Source organism: Dreissena polymorpha, chromosome 3 (genome assembly GCF_020536995.1).
Source record: "Dreissena polymorpha isolate Duluth1 chromosome 3, UMN_Dpol_1.0, whole genome shotgun sequence".
NCBI lineage: Eukaryota > Metazoa > Mollusca > Bivalvia > Myida > Dreissenidae > Dreissena > Dreissena polymorpha.
The window spans coordinates 116,127,987-116,146,460 of NC_068357.1; the positions used below are offsets into that span (position 1 = coordinate 116,127,987).

The following is an 18,474-nucleotide window of genomic DNA, read 5'->3' on the forward strand; positions in this document are numbered from 1 at the left end:
TAATTATTATACCAAAAAAAATGGCAAAGTTGTTTAAAAACGTTATATTTGGCGATTTAATAACTGAAATGTGTGTTTTAGCCATTCTGAATTCTACTTATAGAAGATGCTGTGACAGGCACACACCATTATGCATCAGATCACTGATTTAGCCTAGGTCAATATAATGCGAAATATCTAATACTCATAAAAAATATACAACATGTATATACTCATAGAAAATATTCAACATGTATATACTCATAGAAAATATACAACATGTATATACTCATAGAAAATATTCAACATGTACATGTACATAGAAGTTTCTATAACCCTGATGTCTGTACTTTAATCAAGCATGGCGCAAAACTCTGATCTAGAAATCTCTGAAACAGTATCTCTCCTAATTACACTGCAGATACACCTCTGAATGTCTGTACTTGTATTTAGACTAAGTGTTTTTTCACTATTTTGGGAATGGGGACAGGTCCCTTTAGATTGGGAAAATCTTGACATTTTAACTAAAATTGGGAAATTAATGTTGTTTTTTTTTTTGCTTACAAATGCCTCAAAATTGAGAATTTAAGTGTTTTCAATATTATATTTACTCAAGTTCAACTGATAGAGCTGTGTGAGAGATGTTCTACATGTAAATGTTGAGATCATGAATATATATATATATATATTTTTTGGAAACCTTCAAATGGAAATTTTTAGGTCCCATTTAGGAAAAATATAAACTTTTTTCCATAGGGAATGGGGCTGAATTTGAATGAAAAAACACTGGTACGATTCAAGTTTTGATACAACATTCTACAACAATTCATTTTCTGCAACTCAAGCAAGCTGTTTTTAGCTCACCTGAGCACAAAGTGCTCATAGTGAGCTTTTGTGATCGCCTTTTGTCCGTCGTGCGTCGTCAACATTTTGCCTTTTGAACACTCTAGAGGCCACATTAATTGTCTGATCTTCATGAAATTTGGTCAGAACATTTGTCCCATTGATACCTCGACTGAGTTCGAAACTGGGTCATGCTGGGTCAAAAACTAGGTCACTAGGTAAAAAAAAATAATAAACCTTGTGAACACTGTAGAAGTCACATTTGATGCCCAATCTTCATGTAACTTTGTCAAAATGTTTGTCTAAATGATATGTTGTTTGAGTTCAAAAATGGTTTCGGTCTGTTGAAAAACATGGCCGCCAGGGGGCGGGGCAGTATTCCTTATATGGCTATAGAGAAACCTTGTGAACACTCTAGAAGTCACAATTTTTGCCCAATCATCATGAAACTTGGTCAAAACATTGGTTTCATTAATATCTCAGACGAGTTTAAAAATGATCCAGATCGGTGAAAAAAACATGGCCGCCAGGGGGCGAGGCAGTTTTCTTTATATGGCTTTAGTAAAACCTTGTTAATATTCTCAGAGGCCACATTTATTGTCCAATCTTCATGAAATTTGGTCAGAAGATTGGTCTCAATAATATCTTGGATGAGTTCAAAAATGGTTACGTTTGCTTGAAAAACATGGCTGCCAAGGGGCGGGGCATTTTTCCTTATATGGCTATTTATGGCTATAGTAAAATCTTGTTAACACTCTAGAGTCCACATTTATTGTCTGATCTTCATGAAACTTGGTCAGAAGATTCATCCCAATAATATCTTGGACAAGTTACAGTCTTGATATTAATTTTTTTTAGGCTCTAGCCCAGCCGGGCTACCATCTTGGAAATTTCACTAGACCGAATCAATTTCAACTAGCCCGAAATAAAAGTTATAATTCTTTACATTTGTAATTATGTTTGTATTGAACAAACATAGAACAATAAAGATTACACAAGTAAACACTTGATTCTGTTTTTTCACAGTTAATGTCTGACAACAAAATTAACACAAGGTCTCCAGAAATCTCCATTCTATCACTTTGTCTGAGTCACCGACATCCAGGTCGGACATGTCAGGTATGCTCTTAAAGGCTGCCTGAAAACAAAAACAAAGTTATAATATGATATGAATTTTCCACTCAAATATCTGAAAAAAGTAAATGCAATGTTAAACTAGCAATAATACCTGTGCTGCTGTGCGTTAGAAGTAGAATAAGAAGGTAACATTTCTGCCCTAACTTCTGAGTCTTCTTAATCTAAAACGACATTTGTAGCAGTAGTTCCATTGCCTAAGCAATATCTGTTTTGTTGCCGATTGTACCAGCATCTAAAATGCTGTATGATAACACATTGGAATTTAAATTTTTAATGTAAGAATTCGTTTTGTGACAGATTAATTTTTTCTGTTAAAAACTATGCTTGTAAGTTAAAGCATGATATTTAATTGCATGTTGCTTTTGTACACTACGTATGAAATGCACTTACCTGACTGAGCCAGTCAGCAATGCTGACTCAGAATCAAAGTCCCCAATACCAAACGAAGCAATGAACGATTATTTTTCCGTAACGGTTGGAATTTTCATTTCATTGACTGTTCATACTTTATGTTGCAACCTTCATTGTCATTTTCCAGTTGATGTTTGTATGTTGCGCCATCAAAATATCGCAGAAAAGACATTAAAACAAATTTATCGCTGCGAGTTCTCCACCCAGTAATAATACTAGTTATATTGTCTCGCGAGGTTGACTTACAACACTGTTTAATAAGCGTCTAATCAATGATTGCTCAAGAGAAATAACAAAGGCAGTTTTGAATAAGCATCTATTTCGGACATGTTACTTAGTTCGGACACGAAAAATTGCACTCGACCGATCGGGCTACCGGCTTAGAATTTTCACTCGACCGACGCAAAAGTCACTCGACTCAGTCGACGGTCGAGTGGATTACATCCAAGACTGAAGTTAAAAAATGATGCTGGTTGGTTGAAAAACATGGCCGCCAGGGGGCGGGGCATTTTTGCTAATATGGCTATAGTAAAACCTTGTTAACACTCTAGAGGCCACATTTATTTTCTGATCTTCATGAAACTTGGTCAGAAGGTTTGTCCTAATGATATCTTAGATGAGTTCGAAAATGGTTTCGGTTGCTTAAAACAGATGGCCACCAGGGAGCGAGCATTTTTCCTAATATGACTATATATCATGCTTTTGTAAAACCTTGTTAACACTCTAGAGGCCACATTTATTGTTCGATCATCATGAAACTTGGTCAGATGATTTGTCCCAATGATATCTTTGATGAGTTCGAAAATGGTTCCGGTTGGTGGAAAAATATGGCCGCCAAGGGGGCGTGGCATTTTTCCTACTATAGCTATAGTTAAACCTTGTTAACACTCTAGAAGCCGTATTTATTGTACGTTCATCATGAAACTTTGTCAGAAGATTTGTCCCAATGATATTTTGGACAAACTCGAAAATGGTTCCAGTTGCTTGAAAAAAATGGCCACCAGTTGGCGGGGCAGTTTTCCTTATATGGACTTATGAATCTTCATGAAACTTTGTCAGTATATTTGTTTAAATGATATATTGGATGTGTATGAAAATTGTTCTGGTCTGTTGAAAAAGGTGGCTGCCAGGGTGTTCACTAGTCATGAAAGTTGGTACGAACATTTTGTTCTGATGACATCTTGGGCTGCACAGCACAGGTCAGTTCCTTTGAATCTCAGGTGAGCGACTTTGGGCCTTTCAGGCCCTCTTGTTTTAACAGATTGGAGTTTTTCAACAACAGCATAATACAGACTGTCGGAAATAATTTCGCATCTGAATCATCTACTGTAACCTCAGGTTTCTTTTCATCTTCTGAGTTGTCAGAACATTGATTGACTGCATTTACTAGTTTATCTCAGCAGTTTAATGCTAATTGGAATTACCGTACTGTGTCTATCAATATTCAGGCGTCTTACTAGGATTTTAAAACAGGATATATATAGGACTCCTTACTTGAATAACGTACAAGTCTTTAAAATTTCAGCAAAAAATCCATTTAAATAAAGAAATTAATGTAAAATAATACATACACTAAAAGTTGGTTTCAGTATTAAAAACCCAAATTCAAAATATACATTAGGAATCCCTTTATGATATTTTCTTTATTGTTACTTAAATAAAAAATAATGAAAGAAACAACAAAATAACTGTCTATTAAGGCAAGTGTGCATGAAAGTGCTACATATACCGGTATTAACATACACAACCCACTGTTATAATTAACTTTTTTATGCCCCTGGATCGAATCATCGGGGGTATATTGTTTTTGGCCTGTCTGTCTGTCATTCTGTGGAAAACTTTAACCTTGGTTTAACTTTTGCAATATTGAAGATAGCAACTTGATATTTGGCATGCATGTGTAGCTCATGGAGCTGCACATTTTGAGTGGTGAAAGGTCAAGGTCATCCTTCAAGGTCAAAGGTAAAATATATGGCTTCAAAGCGGTGCAATAGGGGGCATTGTGTTTCTGACAAACACATCTCTTGTTTAAACAAAACATTATAATTATTATATATATACCTTGCTTTCATTATATCCATATGAAACAACAATAAAAACAGTAAAACACACTAGTCTTTGACAATCACAACAGTGTTACTGGGTGACATCAATTAATTCTATGCCTAAAAATACTGCAAGCAGTCAATGCTGGGGACAGACATCAAAGGGCTGTGATGCGAATATGGAGTTGGGGCCAGTTTCTAAGAAGTTAAAATTGTAAATTTGTAACACATCAGCAAGTAGCCATTGCAAAAGCATTCATCAGTACTACATTACTGGAAGCATGCTCATACTGACAGATACAGCATTAATGCGTTAGTTCTATATAGGATGGGACGTGCGAAAACTATTGGACATTTTACTGCATTGGATTAATTGGATTTTAAACAGGTGTGAGGAAATTGTGATAGCTTGAATTGAAATAGGACGTTGTTTTACAGGTATTTTTTGTAAATGGATTGACTTGAAAAAAAACAGTTATGCAAAAATGTTCGTCCTGCGGACTCTCAATTGGTTTCCAATGAGCATCATTTGTGAAAATTTATATGTACAAATACGCTTAATTAAGCTTTTCCGAAAGCCCTGATTCTGTTCATTCGAATGTTAGAAGAACCTTCATTTGCCCAGATACTTTGGACCTTTTTATCAGTGCGAATTCGTCAGGTCAATCATATTTCTGGGCCTTGTTTATTTACTAATGATTAACCAAAGGTAATTTTTTCCCATGATATTAGAGTTTTGTCGCACATTTTGTCACCATCATGATGTTTGGTTTTCTTTTCTGAATTTTCAATCACTGTTACAACCATATCGCCTATTTAAGTAATTTTAACCCTTTGCATGCTGGGTAATTTGTCTTCTGCTAAAATGTCGTCTGCTGAATTTATAAAATAAGCATTTTCTTCATTTTTTTTCAAAGAATACTATCAGAATAGCAAACAGTTTGGATCCAGATGAGACGCCACGTTCTGTGGCGTCTCATCTGGATCCAAACTGTTTGCAAAGGCCTTTAAAATTCAGCTCCAGCGCTTTAAGGGTTAACAATTCTAGAAGCATCATAAGATTCATCTCTTATTCTCTATTGACATATTTTAGTATCATTTCGGCAGGAGCCACTGGTAGCTTGAAATGTCCTTTTTTGATCAACAAACACGATTGGCCGCCGTTTTGAATTAAAGCTTCTTTTGATTTACTTACTTTTGATTCATAGGTTAACTTGCACTAAAAAACTCAACTGGATTATTGGTTAAAATCTATTTAATCTATTAAAAATATGTACTATTAAAGATTTGTATTGCCAATTGTTACGTACTGGGCTGATTTTTAAGGCAATTTTTTATTTTTCAATAAATACATGTAAATACGCACAAACACATCTTATCTGTAGCTCTGGTATCATGTGAGAATTTGAGACTATATTTCTGATTGCATGAAATTGAATCTTGACAACAGTGCATCATCTATATACATGTACATGTATGTGAGCCATTTTTTAGGAAACTGATTTACATTAGTACCCTTGATGGCAAATTCTCGGCGCTTGATGTAAAAAATGAAGGTGAATTACTGTGGAGTGTACCTGCAGATGGCCGACCCCTTTTATCCTCAAGTATCAGTCAGCTAGAGGTAAGTGCAAACCTTTCCCACTTTGATACGTATTTTACCCTTTCCCACGTACATGTAGATACATATTTTTACAGATTTGTAGTCCCTTAGAAAGTTAAATTTAATTAAGACCTTTCTAACTAGATTAAAGTTTTAAAGGCTTCAAATCCAACCCTTACATACTAATGAGCAGCAAACAGCATAAAACCCGAACAGACTGGGAGTTACTCGCAGGCTATTCTGGTTTTATGCTGTTTGCATATACAAATGTAGCCATTTTCACTTTATAATACTTCCGAGAGGGAAACTGTTAAACCTTTCCAACTCACAAAAAAGGTAATATGGCTATTTGCAACCAGCCAAAACAACCTGCTTGTATCTCGTGGTATGTTCAGGTTTTAAGCTGTTTGCTGCTCATCAGTATCCAGTACACTAGAATGCTGGACACAATACTACTGTCCACAATTAAAATAAAGCATGTATGGTTTTTTTCTTTGTTCCAAGTATTTATAGTTGTATTTTATTTCATTATTAAGAGTTTCAGCCTGAAATGTCATCTCTTGATAAATTGATTTAAAAATTCACCTGAAACATGGGTTAAACTATATGTTTGACCAAAATAACAAATGTACTAATCCAAATTATGCATTACGGTATAATAAATTATTTCATAATCAAATCTCTAACATGGAACTGCTGATATGTAGTTGGATAATAACATGTATTTAGGATTACATGTACATGTAAGTACAAATGAAAATTGCAAATGATTGCTTACAACTGGAGATCCATTTTGAAAAAGATCATGTACAAAAATGGTATAACATTTTTTTATTTTGGAAGGTAAATAATAACTTTTTTCTCTTTTATCCCTTCAATACCTCAAAAACTGGTTGATTATCGCATTAAGATCATGGAAAACGGTGTGTCCACTCGGTACATTCCATCACTGGACGGAGGCCTTTACCGCTACGACGGAGAAAGCATTCATCCAGTGCCTCTGACAGCAGATAAACTTCTCAGCTCATCCCACAAGATGTCCGAGGATACCATGATGGTGGGAGGGAAAGATTTGGTCACCTTGGGACTGGACCCTCTCACAGGACAGGTACATGTACATAGTGTTGTTTATATTTTTGTCAAAGTTGAGGCAGTTATTGGGCCCCATTCTTTATGTAGCCAAGTATGTATTTTCCCCACAAATTCCTAAAATTCACTATTGAAGGTGTCCAAATTAGTGTGTTTTTTTAATCATTTAATGCAATATTTAGTTATATGTTGAACCTTTGTAAACATAAAAAATCTAAATTTTTTAAGTATTTGTAAGCGAAACATTAAATCCATCAATTTCCCAATTTAAGCCAACACAAAGATATTATTTGCAATATAAATGTCTCTCACCTCATTCCAAAAACAATGAAAAAAACAACAACACTTGTATATCCTACGGCTTTAGGGTTATCAAATAAAATCTTTGAATTTTGTAAATTTTTAGTGTATATTATAATATTGTTAAGTGAAACAGAATATCCTGCAGTTTTATCTTAATTTAACTTGTTCACAGTTTGACAAAATGAGAATTTTCAATACAATTGTCATAGATTCAGATACAAATATCTGCATTAGGTTCAAGCAAGCAAAAAACTTACTCCTGACTCTGAAAAGTGCCCAGAATGTATATATGAGCCGGGTTCAGAGAAAACTGGGCATAATCATGATAATGCTTGTGCGTAAAGTGTCATCCCAGATTAGCCTGTGCAGTCCGCATATGGCGACACTTTCCGCCTAAACTTGATTTTTGGTAAGGAGAGACTTCCTTGAAATTTAAAATACCATAAAAGCAGAAAGTGTCATCCCTGATTAGCCTATGAAGACTGCACAGGCTAATCAGGGACGACACTTTATGCACATGCATTATGCCCAGTTTTCTCAGAACGCGACTCATATATTTGTTTATTAATACTTACATAATATTTTTCTGAATTATTATGCATCAACTGAAACCGGTATAAAAAGTGTTTGTAAATTTTATTATAGATAATTATGCAAAAAACGTGTTTTACCAAGCTTTTAAACTACCAGCAAAAAGGCCTGCTTTGTTTAGTTGTAGGGCTTAAGCTTCTGCTTTCATATGTGTCTTGTTCTAAGAAAACTGGGCTTAATGCTTGTGCGTAAAGTACCGTCCCAGATTAGCCTGTGCAGTCCGCACAGGCTAATCAGGGACGACACTTTCCGCTTTATGGTATTTTTAATTTGAAGGAAGTCCCTTTTACCGAAAATCAAGTTTAAGCGGAAAGTGTCGTCCCTGATTAGCCTGTGCGGACTGCACAGGCTAATCTGGGACGGCACTTTACTCACATGCATTTTGCCCAGTTTTGTCAGAACAAGACACATATCTTCCTAGGTTTTACCTCAGAGGAGGTACAAGTTTGTTTGTTTTATATTTTTCCTTGTTTTGAGTTTTGGGAGTGAACTCATAATTTGACACTTTTTTTAATATTAAAAACTGAGAACAATTTCCTCTAATGCAAGCCTTAATGTCGAGTACTACAATTTAGAATATATGGCATGTGTATATACTATACATGTAAATCAGTAAATATTCTCTGAAATCATGTTGAAAAAAACAACAACAAACTTTCTGTTATAGCTTCCTTAAGTTGATAATTAATGTGAACATCGCTCCTTGTACTTAACCATAATTTTGGAAATATTGCCATATTATGCCCCCCTTCGAAGAATAGGGGATATATTTTTTTGCATGTGTCCGTCTGTCGGTCCGTTCACGAAATGGTTTTCGTATGATAACTCAAGAACGCTTAGGCCTAGCATCATGAAACTTCATAGGTACATTGATCATGACTGGCAGATGACCCCTATTGATTTTCAGGTCACTTGGTCAAAGGTCAAGGTCACGTTTGGGGGGGGGGGCAGGGGCATATGTCTCCAACTGGAACACTTGTTTTAAACTAAATAACTAGATTCTACTTTTTTAGCTCACCTGAGCACAACGTTCATTGTGCTCATGGTGAGCTTTTGTGATCACCTTTTGTCTGTCGTGCGTCGTCAACATTTCGCCTTGTGAATACTCTAGAGGCCACATTTATTGTCTGATTTTCCTGAAACTTAGTCAAAACATTTGTCCCATTGATACCTCGACTGAGTTCAAAACTGGGTCATGCTGGGTCAAAAACTAGGTCACTAGGTCAAAAAAAAAGAAAAACCTTGTGAACACTGTAGAAGTCACATTTGATGCCCAATCTTCATGTCACTTTGTCAAAATGTTTGTCTTAATGATATGTTCAAAATGGTTCTGGTCTGTTGAAAAACATGGCTGCCAGGGGGCACGACAGTATTCCTTATATGGCTATATAGAAAAACTTATGAACACTCTAGAAGTCACAATTTGTGGCCAATCATCATGAAACTTGGTTAAAACACTAGTTTCATTGATATCTCGGACGAGTTCGAAAATGGTCCAGATCGGTGAAAAAATATGGCCGCCAGGGGGCAGGGCAGTTTTCTCTATATATATGTAGTGAAAACATGTGAACCCTCTAAAAGTCACTTTTTTGGTCCAATGTTCATGAAATTTGGTCAGAACATGTGTTTTCTGGATATGACGGTTGAGTTCGAAAATGGTTTGGATCGGTAAAAAAGCATGGCCGCTGGGGGGGGTCATTTTCCTTATATTTATATAGTAAAGCAGCTTGTGAACACTCTAGTTTAGCATGTCAAGGGAAGTAACTGCAAAATGGCTTTTGAAAAATTATGTTGAATTGACAGAGTTGTCTCCCTTTTTTTTTTTTTAAGCACAAGAAGATTAAGTGGAATTAATAAAAAATGATAGTTTTACATTCTGGAAGATAGCAAACTTTTGAATATGTGTTTTATTGTTTGATGATTCTGTACAATATGGCATTCTTTTGTCAAACGATTAAAGCGAGACTATACAATTTTTATATGTGTTAAATTGTAATATATTGATAAATACATGTTACAATAACACAAAATAGGCAAGACATTGAAGACGAATTTCATTAAATGCAGCAAAGACAAATTAGCGCCCCGAGCCGATGGTGACGAAGATATTTCGTACATATTTTCCTACAATAACCGAAGGATTCGTCTTTTTATAAGGATCGCAGTTAGTGTTTGTGTGTCGTATGAATAGACATCGCTGCAGAAATTTAAAAACAGCCATTAAACTTAATTAAGATTGACATCGTACATGCATGATATACATTCTGGCAAATTCGACTTTACAGACATTTTCGATTTCAGAATTAAATATCTGGCTTATTTCGCATTTTTCAACACATGTTCTTCTCAACTTTTATTATAAATTATATTGAAATGTATGACCTTGTAAACACTCTAGAGGTCACATTTATATTCCGATCATCATGAAACTTGGTCTGAAGATTTGTCTCAATGATATCTTGGATGAGTTCGAAAATGGTTTTTGTTGCTTTAAAAACATGGCCACCAGTGACGGGGCATTTTTCCTTATATGGCTATATATGGCTTTAGTAAAACCTTGTTAACACTCTAGAGGCCACATTTATTGTCCAATCTTCATGAAATTTGGTCAAAAGATTGGTCTCAATGATATCTTGGATGAGTTAGAAAATAATTATGTTTGCTTGAAAAAATGGCTTCCAAGGGGCCGGGCATTTTTCCTTATATTGCGATAGTAAAATCTTGTTAACACTCTAGAGGCCACATTTAATGTCCGATCTTCATGATTCATCCCGATAATATCTTGGATGGGTTCAAAAATGATGCCGGTTGGTTGAAAAACATGGCTGCCAGGGGCGGGGCATTTCCTTATATGGCTATAGTAAAACCTTGTTAACACTCTAGAGGCCACATTTATTTTCGTATCTTCGTGAAACTTGGTCAGAAGATTTTTCCCGATAATATCTTGTTATCTTAGATGAGCGACTTTGGGCCTTTTAGGCCCTCTTGTTTCTCTTTATGACTTAAATTAAAGTCTTCGTAGGTTTAGTAGACTTCTCTCCTTAAAATGTTTCTGGATGCTCATTATTCCTATACGTGGATTTGCTTTGTTTTCAGATGCGTTATAAATGTGGTGTTAAAGGATGCCACACATTTGGCGATGATGTTGGGAGAGAAGATGATTTACTGATTGTAACACGTCAGACCCAAACTGTTCGTGCTGTGGACTCCCGTACAGGGTCAGAAAAGTAAGTCATGTTATCAATCACTCAAGGCTTACTTAGAGAAAAAAGTTGTTGTAATTTACTCAAAATTTTTGTCTCAGTACCTTCAAAAATTCCAAATTAAAATTTTGACAAATTGCTCTGGGATCATGACCTGCAGATTTTAGAGCAATGGGGAAAATACCAAAGAAAGGGTCGTTGTGTTATTGTGGTGGTTGGTTAATCTGGTCATGTTTTAGCTCACATTGCCTGAAAGTTTTATTCAAGACTGGAAAGTCATTTGGCTGTATAAGTTTTTATGCCCCCGGTAGAGTGGCATATAGCAGTTGAACTGTCCGTCAGTGTGTCAGGCAGTCCGTCCGTCCGAAAACTTAAACATTGGCCATAACTTTTGCAATATTGAAGATAGCAAATTGATATTTGGCATGCATGTGTGTTGAAAGGTCAAGGTCATCCTTCAAGGTCAAAAGTCAAAAAACAAAATCCAAGGGAAGTAACAAGCTTAAAAGGGAGATAATTTCTATTTTATATCATTTGGCAGGTACAGATCATTTTCACAGGGGAAGTAATATTTTTTTTAAGGATATAATATGAAATAAATTTTAAGGTCAATGTCAAGGTCATCCTTCACGGTCAAAAGTCAAAAAATACAGTACAAGCGAAGTAATAAGCTATAAAAGGGAGATAATTTCTAAACCTGCCAAATTATATATTGAAATTTTATTTCAAAGCGGCACAATAGGGGGCATTGTGTTTCTGACAAACACATCTCTTGTTTTTCATGCAGCTGTTATAAAAAACTTAATGAAATATTAATTTGGTTGACTGATCTTTTTTATTTAAATTGAACATTCAAGCTTGCTCATATTCTTCCTTATGATATGAATGTGTGATTTTTATGTCCCCTACCAGTGAAACCAGAGAGGGCTTATGGTTTGCGCTCTGTCTGTCAGTCTGTGCGTCACATTTTCTGGATCCTGCGATAACTTTAAAAGTTCTTCACTGTCTCAGCCAAACATGGCCGAACTGATGGACATGTCCTGTACAATTTTGTAAGGTGCGGCCCGTTGGTAAAATTTACAGGACCGATTGTCCGGTAAAAATTGAGATCCAATTTGTTGGTTTGTACAGGTATGTTTATGGCTCTGAAAGTGAGTTGCAAAAATAGCGATCGCGTCTTTATACACGTGCTTTTCTGTAACAACGCTCTTTCTGCTGACGGAATTTTCTGAGGGCACCTGATTGGTCCATTTTTGTGCATCTTACGAATGCAGGTCAGGACAGTTTAAATCCATGACAGCCTAGTCGCTTAACAAGATCATCATAAATCTGATTATCAAATGATACAGATGTCAATTTGTGTGGTTGTAATAGTAATGTATAATAATGATCGTTGTCATTGGAACCGTTATTGTCTTGGGTGTCAATGTCCATGCATGAAAAAGGCTGGTCATCATTTATTGAGGTCTTTGTCGGTTTGAGTAGCTTAGGTAAACAAGTATCGGCTACTTTTGTTTTGGAAAATGTTCTTAAGATATGACGAAGGAGCGATTCCCGGTGGAAAATTAGAATGATTGATGAGAAAATGTATATTTACTGTTAACATGCGTTTATCATTTTTATGCCCCCCTTCGAAGAAGAGGGGGTATATTGTTTGTTGGTCTGTCGGTCCGTCCACCAGATGGTTTCCGGATGATAACTCAAGAACGCTTAGGCCTAAGATCATGAAACTTCATAGGTACATTGATCATGACTGGCAGATGACCCCTATTGATTTTCAGGTCAAAGGTCAATGTCACAGTGACTCGAAACAGTAAAATGGTTTCCTGATGATAACTCGAGATTGCTTATGCCTAGGATCATGAAACTTCATAGGAACATTGATCATGACTGGAAGATGACCCCTATTGATTTTCAGGTCACTAGGTCAAAGGTCAAGGTCACAGTGGCTCGAAATAGTAAAATGGTTTCAGGATGATAGCTCAAGAACGCTTACGCCTAGGATCATGAAACTTCATAGGTACATTGATCATGACTGGCAGATGACCCCTATTGATTTTCAGGTCACTAGGTCAAGGTCACAGTGACATAAAACGTATTCACACAATGGCTTCCACTACAACTGACAGCCCATATGGGGGGCATACATGTTTTACATTTACAAACAGCCCTTGTTTTTGAATATGTTTTAACTAATCAAGACTAGTACCATGTATGGTGTGTATTATTATTTAACGTCAGATACAAATGTGTGACCTTCAAATTAATAGCTTTTTTTATCATTTATAATTTTATATCATTAACACCTTGATCCTAGCAATGAAACCAAGTTATTTTACTATTATATTCTGTAGCTGGTTGGTCCTGTAAACAATTAGCAGGTCCTGTATTTTTCTAATTTTACAGGACCTACTGTCCTGTAAAAATTTGCCTAGTTTGGATTTGACTGTCATCATATTTTTTCATGAAACTTAAAACATGGATAGATGGCAATATGGACATTATGCACGTCATTTCATCTTGTTCTTACGTCAACAATTCTGGTTGCTATGGCAACAATAATATAAAGAATAAAAATCTGAAAATGGTGGAGTTTCACTGGTAGGGGACTTATATTGCTTGGCAATAGTCTTGTTATGTCTATGTTAACAGTTTGAAAAGTTATACCCCTTTTTCAACTTCTACATTTCTGTAACATTATTGTTGCTATAGACTTTGACTCTGAAACCACAAGGCACGAGAGTTTTGTATTAAATATGTTACTTTGTTTAAATAATTCTCCTTAAGTCAAAATGGCCATGCCCCAAGCCAGTTTTTTCATTTTTAAAACTTGCTACATATTACCATGTGCATTGCAGGTTCTAGAGGGTATAATTCAAGCCAGAGTGACAGCAAATCTTTTATCAGAATGTTAAGATTTATGAGACACATATTTCATGTAACAGCAACAAGTTTCTTTCTCAGATTTCTGCTCTGAATAAAATCTTATTAAAAAGTAATAGCCCTATAGGTGTTTTTTTCTCTATTTGAGGTGTTAAATGACTCATAAAAATCATATCTGTCAGCTGATTTATATGGTTAGCATAGTCTGTCCATGAAATAATGTGTTAATAGGTCACACACTCTGTTGCCACTAATGTCATTCATCTGCAAGATTGGCTTTCCAGTAAAGTATAAGCTTTTTTATAAACTTTAGAATAGTTTGCTGTCAGGCTAAAAAAATAATATAAGATTATTTATTAGACAGTATTCTATTACTTCATGGATTGTATTGTTTGATCCAAGTCAATAGACTTTTTAAATACCATATTAAACAGAATTACATACTTTTGACTAACTTGCCATAGTCTAGACAATATCTAAAAGGTCAAGTTATTTTTATTCTTGGTGCAATTTAATCATTTTGTGAGTACTTAAAAATTCAGTCACAAAAAGTGCATGCTTTTTTCAAAGTGTTTTTGCTTTCACTGAGTGTTTTTAGGTTGTCTGATTATGAAGTACATTTGTATATAGCCAGATGTGTTTTACGGCCTGTAAATGCAGCATGATAAATGTACTGTAGTATATGTGACACTTTATCAATAAGTTTGTCAGTTTGTTAGCTGGTCTGCCAGCATAAAATGTTATATGTTTGTTAAGTGATACAATTGAAACTCGAAGGGTAGATGTGCAAGATACATTTTGTAATCTGCAGTCAAGCCTGTTCCTGGCGTATCTATTGGTCCGTTAAACAGACCCACTATGAAAGCAAATTACACCCCTGATAATAATCAAATGTTTGTCTTAATGATATGTTGGTTGAGTTCAAAAGTGGTTCTGGTCCGTTGAAAAACATTGCCGCCAGTGAGCGGGGCAGCTTTCCTTATTTGGTTATAGAGAAACCTTGTATACACTCTAGAGGCCACATTTCTTGTCCGATCTTCATGAAACTTGGTCAGAAGATTTGTCCCAATGATGCCTCGATCCAGTTCAAAACTGGGTCATGCTGGGAAAAAACTAGGTCACTAGGTCAAAACAAAGAAAAACCTTGTAAACACTGTAGAAGTCACATTTCATGCCCAATCTTCATGTAACTTTGAAAATGTTTGTCTTAATGATATGTTGGTTGAGTTCAAAAAGGTTAGCAAACTAGGGCCATCTTGGCCCTCTTGTTTTCCAAAATGGCAAGGAAATTGCCTGCCAGTTGTCCATTCATTTTAAGCTCGGCTGTTTTCGTAGAAAACCCGAGATATTATCATAGCCAGCTCGTCGTGCCTTCAGCCGTCCACTGTAGGCGTTGTGCTAAAACCTTAACATTGGATAACAAAATCAAAGTGCTTCCACCTACAACTTTGAAATTTCATATGTAGATGCACCTTGATGAGTTCTACAAGGCACACCCATTTTTGGGTCACTAGGTCAAAGGTCAAGGTCATTGTGACCTCTAAAAAAAAAAAATTCTGACAAGCTTTCATTTATTCAAAACTGCACTTTCAGTCGAGCATTGGCACCCGTTATGGGGTGCTCTTGTTATTAATTGCCCTTGAACAGAGCTGGCTAAGCAGTGGAGGTGTCTAAGACAGGTTAAACACAAAGCATTAGTTATACTATTTGCCTTGAACGAGCTATAGTGTACAACCATCTTTTATGTTAATTATCACATGTTACTTTGTAGTGTATACTCCTGATATTGAAAAACTGCAGAACAAAAATCGTGAACATTTTGATGCTTCTCAGTATAATACTATCTGATCACAAGTGATTCCCTAACTTGGCCTTACACAGGGGTTTACTTGAGTGTATGCCTTCTTGCCCGGGAATGGTAAAAATATAGAGGGGCAATTAATTTTCAAAAGTTGGTAGCTGGTCAAGTAAGTCAATGATGAGAGTGAAATAACAATGGTATCTTTATTTTGCAATAATTTAACTGCTTTGAGTTTATATCCATATTTATAAGTTATATAAAACTGAATACTGAGATTGGCCATTTCCATGTAAGTAGCCAATCAAACTGTGTTTATTGAAAATTTAATAATTTAAATACTATTACACCAATCTCATGAAATAAATAACCACCCAAACTTTTTAAATTGCATGAAAGCATAACTGATGTTGTGAAATAGAAAAGTCATTGTAATGACTGTTTCTAATATTATGCTACATTTTGAGAAATACTTATAACTCTCTGATTATACTCCTTTAATTGACGTTTCGGCATAATGCCTTTATCAAAATAGTTTTGAGAAATAGTTTTAAAAACATTGAACATTCAAATTAAAGTAGTTTTGAGCTTGCAAAAGCGTTTTTAGCTCATCTATTTTTTGAAAAAAAATTATGAGCTATTGTCATCACCTTGGCGTCGGCGTTGGCGTTGGCGTCGGCGTCCGGTTAAGTTTTGCGTTTAGGTCCACTTTTCTCAGAAAGTATCAATGCTATTGCATTCAAACTTGGTACACTTACTTACTATCATGAGGGGACTGGGCAGGCAAAGTTAGATAACTCTGGCGTGCATTTTGACAGAATTATGTGCCCTTTTTATACTTAAAAAATTGAAAATTTTGGTTAAGTTTTGCGTTTAGTTCCACTTTTCTCAGTAAGTATCAATGCTATTGCATTCAAACTTGGTACACTTACTTACTATCATGAGGGGACTGGGCAGGCAAAGTTAGATAACTCTGGCATGCATTTTGACAGAATTATGTGCCCTTTTTATACTTAGAAAATTGACAATTTTGGTTAAGTTTTGTGTTTAGGTCCATTTTATTCCTTAAGCATCAAAGCTATTGCTTTCATACTTGCAACACTTACTAACTATCATAAGGGGACTGTGCAGGCAAAGTAATGTAACTCTGACTGGCATTTTGACAGAATTATGTGCCCTTTTTATACTTAGAAAATTGAAAATTTGATTAAGTTTTGTGTTTAGGTCCACTTTATTCCTACAGTATCAAAGCTATTGCTTTCATACTTGCAAGATTTATGAACTATCATAAGGGGACCGTGCAGGCAAAGTTATGTAACTCTGACTGGCATTTGGACGGAATTATGGGCCCTTTATACTTAGAAAATTGAAAATTTGGTTAAGATTTATGTTTTGGTCCACTTTACTCCTAAAGTATCATAGATATTGCTTTCATACTTGGAACACTCACAAACTATCATAAGGGTACAGTAAAAGGACAAGTTTTATAACTCTGGTTGTCATTGTTACGGAATTATGGCCCTTTTTTGACTTAGTAACTTTTAATATATGGTTAAATTTTGTGTTTCGATCCACTTTACTTCTTAAGTATCAAGGCTATTGCTTTCAAACTTCAAATACTTACATGCTATCATGAGGTTACTGTACCTGGCAACTTGAATTTTACTTTGACCTTTGAATGACCTTGACTCTCAAGGTCAAATTATTAAATTTTGCTAAAATTGCCATAACTTCTTTATTTATGATTAGATTTGATTGATACTTTGATGAAACTACTCTTACCTGACATACCACAATAGACTCCACCCAAACCATCCCCCGTGCCCTCCCCCCCTCCCCCCCCTCCCCCCTCCCCCCCCTAATTTTTTTTTTTTTTTTTAAGATCATCTCACAAATGACCACCACACCCTCACACTATACCCCCCCCCCCCACCCCACCCCCCCCCCCCCCACAATTTTTTTTTTTTTTTTTTTTTTTTTTTTTTTAAGATCATCTCACAAATTATCACCACACCCTCACACTATACCCCCCCCCCCCCCTCCCATTTTTTTTTTTAAAACTGTTATGTTTGAAATACCGTCCAACCATCGCACTCAAACCCCCCCCCCTCCCATCGCCCCCCCCCAACCCCCCCCCCCCCCCCCCTCGATTTTTTTTTTTTTTTTTTTTTTTTCGCTTTTTTGGAAGATAATGTAATAAATGTCCACAACCCCACACTATACACCCCTCTTCACTCCACTCCTCCCTCCTTTGTGATTGAAAATGAGAGTCCCTTCACCTTTAAAAAGAAAATAGATGAGCGGTCTGCACCCGCAAGGCGGTGCTCTTGTTTTACATTTTTTTTACTGAATCTTAAAACTGTGAATTATTTGTAGATAACTATTAGAAAAACAAAACAGATTTTATTGTGTTGTGTTAATTGTTAAAAATTTATAATTTAATTACAGTAGATTTCGCTTAATTGAATAGCCCATTTGTCACGTCCGAATATTCAATTATCCGGAGTATTCAATTATACGGAATCAGTTATAGTTTCAAATGTTATCACTAACCGGGTGTAATCCTCCTGGAAATTGTGCTTTTCATGC

At 35.7% G+C, this 18,474-nt stretch overlaps 1 protein-coding gene across 6 annotated transcripts in view; it reads left to right on the plus strand.

Moving 5' to 3' along the window:
* LOC127871136 (eukaryotic translation initiation factor 2-alpha kinase-like) overlaps positions 1–18,474 on the plus strand; it is a 626,118-nt gene that overhangs the window by 412,627 nt on the left and 195,017 nt on the right. For all 6 annotated transcript variants that reach the window (XR_008045158.1, XM_052413851.1, XM_052413853.1 and 3 more), the window contains 3 exons: positions 5,910–6,039; positions 6,929–7,126; positions 11,098–11,228. Coding sequence is in view for 5 of the 6 variants with exons in the window: in XM_052413851.1 (XP_052269811.1) it covers positions 5,910–6,039; positions 6,929–7,126; positions 11,098–11,228 (459 nt within the window). In the remaining variant the exon portion in view is untranslated. The remainder of the gene's footprint in view (positions 1–5,909; positions 6,040–6,928; positions 7,127–11,097; positions 11,229–18,474) is intronic.